Source organism: Selaginella moellendorffii, unplaced genomic scaffold, assembly GCF_000143415.4.
Source record: "Selaginella moellendorffii unplaced genomic scaffold, v1.0 SELMOscaffold_6, whole genome shotgun sequence".
In the NCBI taxonomy this organism is placed as follows: domain Eukaryota; kingdom Viridiplantae; phylum Streptophyta; class Lycopodiopsida; order Selaginellales; family Selaginellaceae; genus Selaginella; species Selaginella moellendorffii.
In genome coordinates, this window is record NW_003314267.1 from 947,111 (window position 1) to 959,188 (window position 12,078).

Consider the following 12,078-nt stretch of genomic DNA (forward strand, 5'->3'; position numbering starts at 1 on the left):
CAAACACTAGAGTAAAGCACTACAAAAAACTTTGCCCACCAAAAACAAATTGCAATATCCACCAATGTGAGTATCAAGATATAGGAATAGATATATCAATTATGATTTAAACTCTTATTTATATACAAAAATGTATATATATATATATATATATATATATATATATATATATATATATATATATATATATATATATATATGTATGTATGTATGTATGTATGTATGTATGTATGTATGTGTATATGTATATGTGTGTATATATGTATAGATATGTATGTATGTATTACCCTATTTAAGTAATATGCTAATTATAATACTACAGCATATGGACTATTCATTTGGGAATAAATATGGTCTATCCATTCTTGTATATAAGCAAAGGTCTAAACCCCAAATGATATATTTATTCCTATATCTTGAGCATTTATATCTTATAAATATTTTTTTAAATAATTTAATTATATTTTAAGTTAATTTAAACTTAAATATATGGTATAAACTCATAGTTTAAAGATAGTTTTATGATTTTAATGTTTTTTAAAAATTATCCAAAAAATTAATGATAGTGACAAAAGAAAATATTTAAATGCATCTATGAGTGTATGGCATTTGCACCTCACACATCTAATTAAAATCTATATACTATCTTGAGCACTATAAAAGTTTATACTTGATAGGTGTAAAATAAGTAGTATAAGGTGAATCTTTTTCTTACTCTAAATTAAATTAATGTATTATTTTTATTATTTAATTAGTTTTAGAATTTTAAGCATAAGTGAGTGTGTTTAATAAGTACAGAAATTCTTATATCAAGTAATCATGCATTTAAAACTATGAAAATTAAAAAATAAAATAAATTTTAGTAATTCACATTGTGAGTGTATGGAATATTAAAAGGGAATACAAAAAATGTGAATATCAATTAGCCTAAAAACTTTAGTTTATATACAAAAGTAAGTGGTCCAGATTAAAACCAATCTAACAGTGCTATTACATTAATTTTAGTATATGGCATTATAATTGTATATTTGGATCTCACATCATCCCTTCCTCTTAGAAGGAGTGAAGACAGTCAAGGTTCTCTAGTGGATGGGCTAGGATTTAAATGAATATTAGAAGGAGGTATTAGTGGCTCTGTAAATAGTATTAGTTGTTCTTAATCCTTTTGTATGAAGTGTTTCAATTGTTTTATATGCACAATTTTTGGAGGATTGACATATTGGATGTTATGCCAAACCTTATAAACTTGTAGTCTAACTTATTGTAACACTTGATATAGTCCTTTCCACTGAGCAAGGAGCTCCTTAAACAAACTATATAAACTATATACCATAAACAAACTATATACCATAAGATTAGAAAAACTAATTAACATTAAGTCATCCATTTTGTTCTCTGTAAATGGATAATGATAGGACTTATAGCACCATTATTGTCCCATTTTATGCAACCCAAATGTTCAGCTTATTTGAACAAGTGGAAGAATGTTTGTTAAATACTAATCCAAAAATCTAACATACACAACTTATGGTAAATGTCAATGTAAACTCAACTTTATTAGCAATATCAGGTCATGATTATATAGGAGTTTATATGGTGAAACATCAATAGAATTTTATACTCTTGTAATATACACATATCGAAGAGATGGCAAATAACCATCTTAATTTGAATATTGAAAATTCATGTACTTTACGATCATCCCTTTGAAAGTCTAAACAAACTATTCCAGTAAACCATCTATGTATGGAGGATAAATTCTCATGAAAGTGTTGCATATTATTGATAGTTGATGCATAAATGAACATTCCTATTAAGCTTTGTGATAAAATGAGGTTCACATACCTAAGGACTTTATGACTTTCAGATACTATGCTATCCAAAACATTCTCAAGTGTTACTCATAACATTCCCAACTTGATCCACTTCGACATATTTGGCTCTGCATGAAGCAAGATTCTTTAAAAGTAAATATAAAATTGCATCAATGACTATGATAGCTTTTGATAAAGGCAATGCAATTGTTGGAAAACATTATTATAATTATTAGTATGCCCAAATTCGTGCTTGAAAAAATTCGATAGAATGCTCCAATCTGTACGATTTACTGCACTTAAACTATTATATCATTGCAATATGGTCCCTTAGAAACACATAGGAAACTCATACAAACACCAAGTATCATCTCAAGAATAATAGGTAGCAATCACTATAAAGTGATCGAACTAATAGTACATATCATCCTTAGGATTCCCATTGAATAACTTTAGCTAAACACAAGGATTGTCAATAAAAGTAGAAAGAATTGTACCATATGCCAAGAATAACACCATCAACTAAGTTTAATTGTTCAACTACAACTGCATAATATCAAGAAATTACATTAACTATTACTCTAGAGTTAAAAGAGGAGGAGGTTGTCGCTTTGCCATGAAGATAAATAAAAAGAAGAAAAAGCATTAAAAAAAATTAAAAAAATTTAAAAAACTATAAAGAAAGTGAGATTTAAATAATGCAAAAGTTAAATCTAAACCAAAATCTTAATCCATCAATATGAGTGCATGGAATATGGAAAAGAAATATAGAAATGTGTATAACAATTAACCCAAAAACCCTAGTGAATGATCATTAATATATAGTATTGTAATTGTACACTTGCCAATTTGTGTAGTGACATTTTGGAGAAGTTTAACACTATTAACATGAAAAAACCAGATGGCATTATATGTAATTCAGTTTTCTTCAAGGACTCAAGATATTGTTCATATCATTTAGAAAATAAACTACAAGAAAAACTAAAGCTACAAAAATGCTGCTTATCATTGGACTTTTTCTTTAGTACCATTTACCATTTCTGATTACTTTGATATGAGAGAGAGAGCGAGAGAGAGAGAGAGAGAGAGAGAGAGAGAGAGAGTCTCCAGTGATGAAGGGTGAATGGACTCTAGGGTCTCCTGTGTTTTTCTTTTGTTTTCTAAAAACAATGCATAGATTATTTTTTCTTAATCTTTTAATCATCTGAGTGGTGGTGTTGTTCACCTATGAAACAATGTCAAATCAATCCCCTCTCACCGACGTGCCACGGTGGCTAATAGACGAAATGGATTCCATCGATCGCGGGCCAGAAACAGAGAAGGAAAGCCCTTGGTTGGCTCGCTGGTCCCAGTCTTTGGTGACGCTGATTGATTGACACGGACCAGTTGCATGCATGGGTGCTTGACAAGGAGAGGTCAGTGTTGCTCTTGTCAATTGTTGGTGTTGTTGGCCCATGGGACCCCAAAGCGATCTTGATGTAGCAACGCAGCCCAGTCATATGCACTTTGGAGCTGCAACATGGCTGGTGCACAGACAACATGCAGTTGCTCGAAAAGAATACAGCACATCGCCGTGCGTTCGTGTTCACGATTTTCGTCCCCTGTGCAATTCCGGCCCTTGTTGGACTCCTCCTAAAAGGCTTGAATTCTTGCATTCATCAGTCAGTAGTCTTATAATGCTTGACATTGGGTACCACAAGACTATCAAAACAACATATTCATAGGGCACACAAATATGCCACTCCCATTTGGCAAACAATTGAGCAGGGCAATGCTTTCCCCACTTCCCACATCTTCCTTTTTTCCAAGGTGGCCCATGTGTGCCTCTTGATGTCACATAAAAACAACCCCTCCACAATGTACATGAAATTTAAAGTTGGGAAAGAATCAATCCACCCACGCAGCCAATCAGGATGTACGTACACACAGGATCAAGTTACGTAATTCACCTGAAGATCAGGCATAATTTACATACACCTTTTAAGATTTCTGATACTTGCCAAATTTTTCCATCAATGTTTAACTACATCCATGTGAACTGCGAATTCCGCTGCCTGCTTCATCCCTTTTTTTGTCTTTTGGAGGCTGCAGCATTCATCGTGTACTTGTCTTATACGCAAGGCCCGTATAAGCTCACAGCCGCGTAGGAATTTATGAGAGCGTGCTCTGCCTGCGCATGCAGCTGTGAAGATCACGCACGACCGCGGGACGAGACGATTCTCGCTCGCCTTCGCTCGAGTTCTCGTCCGAAAGTAGCCAGCGACTGGTTTCCTTTTGTGTGAGATGATATAAAAGAGAGGCGGAAAGGAGAGACTCTAGAACGAATCGATCGTCGCCAATCCACCACCCTCGTTGCTAAACCCCACAGTGAGCGAGATGGTCTCTAATTTGCTCGTGGCTGCTGCTGGCTCTCGATCGCCGCCGCCACCGATTGTAGCACGCCCACCTGGAACCGCAAGAACATCATGTAGTCGGCGGCCTCGCCTAGGAGGACCGAGCAATTCATGTCGTGTCCGCCGGGAACTAGTCCCTGCAATGCCTTGACACGAGATTGGATCGTCTGCTCGTCGTCCCTGCTGGATCGTCGCTGCTGCTGGGATTGCATGATCCTGCGCTTCAATCGTCCCTGGCATCGGCTGGCACGAACCTGGCGCGCCGCGGCCTTGAGAATACTGCGATGCCTCAGCCGCCGGCAAATCTTTCGCTTGGACGAGCGCGCGACCCGCAGCAGCGCTGGAAATCTCCGGCCCGAGGAGGAGAGATTCGACCCGGCGGCGGCGGCGGCTGGATCTTGTTGCTGGAGCTGATCGCCCAGCGCGGCGCTCCACCCCGCGCCGCTGCCAGTGATGGCAAGCGATCCGTCGGCCAGATTCTTGATCGCCTTCCCCCGCTCCTTGACGCTCAGATCAGCGTTCCTCATCATGGTGCCTAGCGGCGGCAAGAGGTGGCTCTTGAGCAATTCGATGTAGTAGTCGTCCATGGGAGAGGGTAGGAGTCCCTCCACGCGACCGGAAGGAAAGGAACTCGGACAGAGATCTCGCCGCGATCTTCAAGAACTACGACAGAGATTGCCCCGACGATCGGAGATTTCGAGAGAGCAGCAAAGATTTCGGCGCGATCAAGGGACGAATCGCAGCGGCAAATCGCGAGAAGCCGATATGATCGTCTCGAATTCGCGGAGACCAACCGTGATTCGCGAGAGATTTCGGCAGCGCAATCGATCAAGAAATCTATAGAACCTCCATTCGCGCCCTGTGACGATCGATCGAGCCGCGCCTCCCTCCAATTCGATCGACCGAGAAAATGTGATACTGGGAAAGAACCCTCAAATTTAAAGAAACCCCGGGGTTCGTCCCTCAAACGGCAGCACGGCGCATCGTGGCCGTCCAATGCGCAATCCAGCGGCCGCAATCGCGCCACGTCACTGTGGCCCAAAAGAAAGTGTCCAAGATGGGCCTCTGGGCCCATCCCGCGCTTTGCGGCACGCACATGGCTGCACATGATTGCATATGCGGGGCTGGCCATGGGGTGGTGGCCACTGGCCATAATTTGGCCCGGCCACATTCGATAGTGGCCCGCCGTTCACATGGCACGGCGTTGAAAACGGGCAACGCCAAAATAACTGGCCACCCCACGGTACGGCCCGTGACGGTTGCCGACGTGGAGAGTAATGGCCACCTCTCCTCCAATCATGGTCACGGATATGGGCCCAGCCAAGGCCCACGGCCCAATTATGAGCGCGTAAGAACGACGTAATGCAGGGACCACTAGCATGGAAATATTTTATAATGGTTTTCGATCAAACCATTTTTCAATCGTATCGGCTCGTACCGAAGCCCCTAAATCTTACACACATCGCGTGCTGGGCGGAGGGAAAGCATCTTTGCATTTTCTATGGTAGAAGGATTCCTTGTGAATACAGTTGAGATGCTCTTTCTAGCGAAAGGTGGTGGCGAAGACGTCACCCAAAGCCTTTGATTGACATGACAAAGCGCAAGCGCACAATTCTTAAAATTTAAATAGTGGTCTTAAGCACCGAGAAAGAACCAACCCCCACTACATGGAGGGGACAAGGCCGTACGCGACCACCACCCATGTGCGCCAATCCAATGGCCATTATTGGACTTGTAGAGTATACGTACTTGGCGGCATATACTTTATCAATATTCTTCGTAGTTTGTAGCCCGTCAAAGGTGAAGGTCAATGCCCCCTTCCACTGGTGCTGGTGAACAGCCCTACAACGCATTGTTTAAACCCCTCTTATTAGACAAATAACAGTGACGGTTTAGCTTTAAGCTGGATTCTGGAAGGAATGTACTCGTCACGCACAGGTCATCCCTCGACTTGAGCAAACAAAACATTCGGCGCTTGGATGGATCTTATCGATCGTAATCCTCGCGAGTAAACAAAGACCTCTATGGAATGGACCACTCACCTGGAAGCTCTTGGATTCTTCTCTCTGGCGCCCCCCATTTATTTACTCCTGTTGTTACATTCCTTCCCCCTTCTCCTCCCTTCTTCCAGCTTAAGAATAGAAAAAGTCATGAAAACGAGGAGGGGTTGCAATGACGAAAAAAAGTATTGTTTACGTGATTACCTCACTTTTAAACAGTATTAAGATTTCTAAGTGGGAGCTCACCCCCGTTGGCTACTATCCTGTTGCGGTGAATTTGTCTTGGTTTTCCTGCACGAACTGCAGGCCAGTGCGCAGGTTGGGCTTGAATCTACCCACTGCGTGCGGCCGGTGGCCTGCTTCTGCAATCTGCAATCTGCACACTGTTCTGCAATCCGCAGTGCAGCGAGGGCGCTGCAGATCTCAGCATCAAGGCGCAGTGTACGAGCTCTGATTTGTAAATTGCGACCGAGGAAAAGAAACTCTTGTCTGCTTCCTCGAGCAAACCGCATGTCAAGATCCAAACCACACAAATATGTATAAACAAGTTGTCATTCATACCCGTTTTATCTCTGGAGCCACTGTTGAAACAAAGACGAGCCCGTCGGAAAGAAGATAAAGAAAGCTTAGAAATTGTGAGTTCTTACTATCCATGGACATGTGTCACGGACACTTCAAAACTTCTCTGTAAAGCCGTACGGAGAGAGCTTCGTCACTACGTCACATCGTCATACGCAAGACTTCGACCTATTTTTACGCTCAAACAAGTCGGCCGTGAGCAGAGATCGTACCTCCTCTCGTTCGTCATGCACTTTGAAAGTTGCCCATGAATTCGTGTAGATGCGGCGCATGACTGACGCCTCCAACGACGCAGCACAGCGTGGGTTCCACAAGCTCTCCTTCCAAATGCTGCGGAATCTCTAAGCCTTAGGCTCCAATCGCAGTAGGAATGAAAAAGAAAAAACTCTCTTTCTTTGTTCATAAGAAGTTGAGCGCTGGATTCTCAGGCTGATTTCCCACACCAGGGTTCAGTATTTGCAAAATGTACACGGCGAGAATAAAAAGGTGATAGACTTACTGTGCATACATGTGGCGAAGCCTTCAACGTGCATCGGTAGTAGATAATAGGCCTATTTAATTAAGGTGTGAAGTATAAAACTAAATACATACAATTATTTTGAGTGTTTTCTTAACAATTATACTTAGATGTAATGTTTTAATTGATTTGGAACTAGTACAAAAGAAAAGCCAATAAAATATAAATACAATGTTGCAACTTAGGCTGAAATAATATTTACCTTAGCTAACCAAGTATGATAAGCATTTTAATTATCCATTTCAAACTTGTTTGTAACATTAGAAGAAATCATCATTATCCATAAAGTGCCTCAAAGGAAAAAATACAAAAGTTCATATTTATTTTGATGTTATTTTATTTTAAAAATCCTCTTTTGCAAGAGACCATTTTTAAAGAATTAACATAAAAAATTATTAAATCATCCTTCTATATTTAAAAGAGCAATTCAATCCAGATTCCTTTTTTTTCTAAATGGCTTGGATGTTACCACGTGGAGGAAAAAAGGTTATTGTTGTTTTAGTGGAACTTCTTTTTTTAGGTCGTAGTATGCATTCTCTATTAGGTTTAATGTCTTGGTAGATTGGTCTCTTTCCCTTTGGAGTTGAGAATGTGTCTCAGAGCATATTGGCGGGATTGAAGTCAAGGTTAAGCTCATCAACTTAGAATTTCCTTTGCTTAAAGGTAAGGTTTTCAATGCAATCCTTTTCTATTTTTTATTGTTTTTTTTTTTTTCTAGCTAGAAGGTCTCTCCACTGATCTATTTTTTTCAGGAGTGGATCTTTGATACCCTAGCAAATGGAGAGAAGCTAAATAACCAATTCTATGCGGATTGCGGCTTGCTAGGTCTCTAATGGGTGTAAGTCATTTTCCTTTCCATCTTGTTGCACCTTCTGTTGTTTCTCCAGCTCTACAACCTATGCTGGATTTGTCAAATCAAGAGCGAGCAAAATTTGTAAGGTTTAGGAGATGTAAAACCGTTTTCTATATTTTTTTTTTCAACAATCAATGTTTTTTCAGAAGTATGAAACACAAGAATTTGTAAAGCCATCTATGTGTTTGGCTTCCTCTTCTTGAGAATCGACATTATTTTCAAGGCAAGAAGATTCTTCTTCTCTAAGTTTGTTCAAAGCTTCAATTCTAGAAAAAATTTAATTGCAAGCTCTACAGGGATTTGTTGGATTGACTTGAGTGCATATAATAAAAGGCATAAACCTTGAGTGAGGGACTTCATGACTAGTAGTTATTAAACTTAGAAACATTGAGCAATATTTTTATCATTTTATTGTATATTTTAATTTTATTTAAGTGTTTACATACAATTTTTACAAGCTAAATATAAATTTGGAAAAAAATTCATTAATTATAGATAATTTCAATAGATATATGATAAAACCAATAAATATAAACTGAAATAGTAAATGAGTACAATTTTTGATAAAATTTATGAAAGTTTAACTTCAGTCAAATGAGTCATCATTTTAAAAAACTCTATATTAACTATTTTGTGTGTGAGGTCAGAGTGTGAGGGCTAAGTGTACGGCTATGATGCCGTATACTAATTGGTAGCTGTCAGATTAATTTCAATCTGGACCACTTGCTTCTGTATATAAGCTAGGGTTTTTGGGTTAATTAATTTGCACATTTTCTATATTCCCTTTCCATATTTCAAGCACTCACATTAGTGGAGGTGAGAGGCACCTTTGATTGTCCCTGAGGAGTGTTTGAATTTGGGATTTTAGTTTAGATCTAGCTTTTGCATCGTATAGATTTAACTTTTTCCATTTCCTTTCTTTTGTTCTTCCCTTTTAAGATTTTGGTTTAGATCTAGCTTTTTGCATTGTCTAAATTTACCATTTCCTTCTAGCTTTTTGTCACTTATCTTCTTTGGCTTTTTTTTTTTGTTCATCTTCATGGCAGATTAGCAATCTCCTTCTTTGACTCTAGAGTAGCAATTGGTCTAATTGCTTGATGCTATGCACTTGCAATTGAACAACCAAACTCAATTGATAACAGCATTCACAGCATGTGGTACAACTCCTCCTCCTCTTGGTACCAATCCTCGTGTTCGGCCGGAGTTCTTTCGCGGGAATCCTGGGGATGATGTGTACTATTGGTTTGATCACTTCATGGTGATTACCACATATCATTCTTAAGATGATGCTCGACGTTTGCGTGAGTTTCCTACGTGTCTCCAAGGGATGGCATTGCAATGGTACAATGGTTTGAGCGCAGCCACTCGTGGGGATTGGAGTGTTCTCCTGGACATCTTCAAATGTGCCTTCAGCTATGCTGACGACTATGATGATGCCTTCAAACAATTGCATCATCTTTACCAAGGGCCATCTGAGTCGGTAATGCAATTTGGCATTCGTTTTCGAAGTCTTTTACTTTGTGTGGAGCCCAATATGTCGGAGCGGATCAAACTAGAAATGTTGTGGCCAACACTTTGTCAAGATTTTGTTGGACTTGTGCATACATTTACTCTTGCCACCCTTGACAATGCTCTTCACTTGGCACAACATTATAAGACGTTGCCTCTTCCACATCTCGCTACATATCCTTTAGCTCCACTTCCTATGAGTGATGGTTCTGTTCCAATGAAGGTTGATACTGCTGTTGCTCGAGTCCAAGGACAAGGGCAAGGACGTGGTCATGGCTGTGATGTTTGCTGCTGGGCATGTGATGAAGTTGGTCATGCTTATCGGCATTGTCAGCATTTTCCAGATTGGCGACCTCCATTTCTTGGGTGGAGATTTTGGCGTCAGCAACGTCCCGTTGGTGCTACTATAGTGGAAGGTTTAGACACCGAGATGCATCTGGAAAACGAGGAGTCATACAAGTAATAGAGGGATCTTGCGCGAATAAGTTAGTGACCCTTTCATCTTTCTTTCAGGAGTATCATCAAAGGGGTTCATTTGGCATTAGTTCATCCAGTATTTACTTTTCAAGCTTGTTTTTATAACAAGAGGTCTCCTATTATTCTCTCCGTGTTGGTTGATACAGGTTCGAGTTTACCTTTTATTGCTTGACCTGTTGCCACACGTTGTCGTCTACACTTGCGTCGTGTGGCAGAAGCAGTTTTCATTCTTTATGGCAATGGCCATACACATGCATGTGCATGGGATGAGGTAGACCTAGTTGTGCATGTGGGTGATCTCGAGCTTGAGTTGCAGGTGGTGCCAAGTCAAGCTTTTGACCTCATTCTTGGTATGGATTAATGATCCAGATATATCATTTTGATGTTGTTCATTGCCTAGGGAATTCTATGGCTGATGCTGATGCCTTTTCTCGAGCTCCTCTTCCTTCTCCATTCTCTTCTCATATTTTTTACGAGCTTGTTGTTCCAGCCTCTATGGATTTTCTAGACAAGGATTCTATATTGTTGGTGGTTGCTGTACTTGATGTTCAGTGTCCACAAGGCATAGAGCAAGATCTACCTTTTCTTGATGAGGTTCGCGAGGCTCAAAAGATTGAGCCGTGGATTTGAAGGCTTCGAGATGGGTTTAAGAATCCTGCATCACTTGCTGATGACTTGCCTTTCCGGCATTTACATTCTCAATATCGCCTTAAAGACGGCCTTCTTTATTTTGTGGGGACAGATCCTAATGATCATTTACGGCTGGTGGTGCCTTCTATCTTTATTCCGCAGTTTCTCCATACCTACCATGACTCTTCTGTTCTAGGTGGGCATATGGGACATTGTCGTGTAACTGAGAAGCTGTGTAGGTCTTTCTATTGGCCGAAGATGCGACGTGATAATATCCCGTATGTGTGCGTTTGGTGCCAAGCTCATAATACTCCCCCTCAGGCTATGGAAGGACGGTTGGAGTCAATTGCAATTTCCCGTCCGTTTGAGTTGGTGGCATTTGATCTTATGGGACCTTTTCCACGGTTGACTGCTAGCAATGAGTATATTATTATTGCTTTTGAATATTTGACTCGTTGGGTAGAAGTTGGTGCTCTTGCTAGTGCCTTTGCAACTGCTGTTGGATACTTCCTCCTCAATCGAGTGGTGTTCTAGTATTTTTATCCAAAGTAGATTCTTTCGGATAATGGTCCCACATTTATGGCTGAGGCATTTCATGTTTTGACGTCTCGGTTGGGGATACACCACACTTTCACGAGTGCTTATCATCCACAATCAGACGGTCTGGTGGAATGGCTCGTTCGGACATTCAAGGGGATAATTGTAAAATATGTGAACTTTCAACATTCAGATTGGGATGGTTATTTGCCATCTCTTCAGTATGCATATGTCACAGGGGTGCAGAGTTTTGTTGGTGCTTCACTATATAAATTCCTACATGGTCATGATCCAATATTACTAATGGAGTTTTACCTTTGCAATTGACACAAGCTGCCGATGCTAGGTCATGGGATCAATATTTAACAAGCATTCTTCCACTTGTCCGAGTGGAGTCCGTTGAACACTTAGGCTGCATACAAGTGGGACAACAACAGTGGTACAACTCTCATCATCGTCCACCTGCAGAGTACAAAGTGGATGATTTAGTGTTAGTCTGTTTTCCCCATATTACGGTACGTGGTTTATCTAAGGGGCTCCTTGCACAATGGAAAGGACCGTATCGGGTGTTGCAACAAGTTGGATCACAAGTTTATGAGGTTCGACATGACGTCCAACAGGCCGATCCTCCAGAGATTATGCATGTGCAACGATTGAAACGCTTTATAGAAAGGGATCAAGAGCAGTTAATACCACTTACAGATCCGCTGATGCCTCCTCCTAATGTTCCTCTAGATCCCAGCCAGTCTACAAGAGAACCTTGATGGTT

The 12,078-nt window shown here is 40.3% G+C and overlaps 1 protein-coding gene across 1 annotated transcript; it reads right to left on the reverse strand.

The window, feature by feature from the left end:
• Positions 1 to 3,730: 3,730 nt before the first annotated feature.
• On the reverse strand, positions 3,731 to 5,112 carry LOC9655408. The gene has a single exon (XM_024670717.1). The coding sequence runs from the start codon at positions 4,792 to 4,794 to the stop codon at positions 4,198 to 4,200; it is 597 nt and encodes a 198-aa protein (XP_024526485.1). The 5' UTR covers positions 4,795 to 5,112; the 3' UTR covers positions 3,731 to 4,197.
• Positions 5,113 to 12,078: the final 6,966 nt, after the last annotated feature.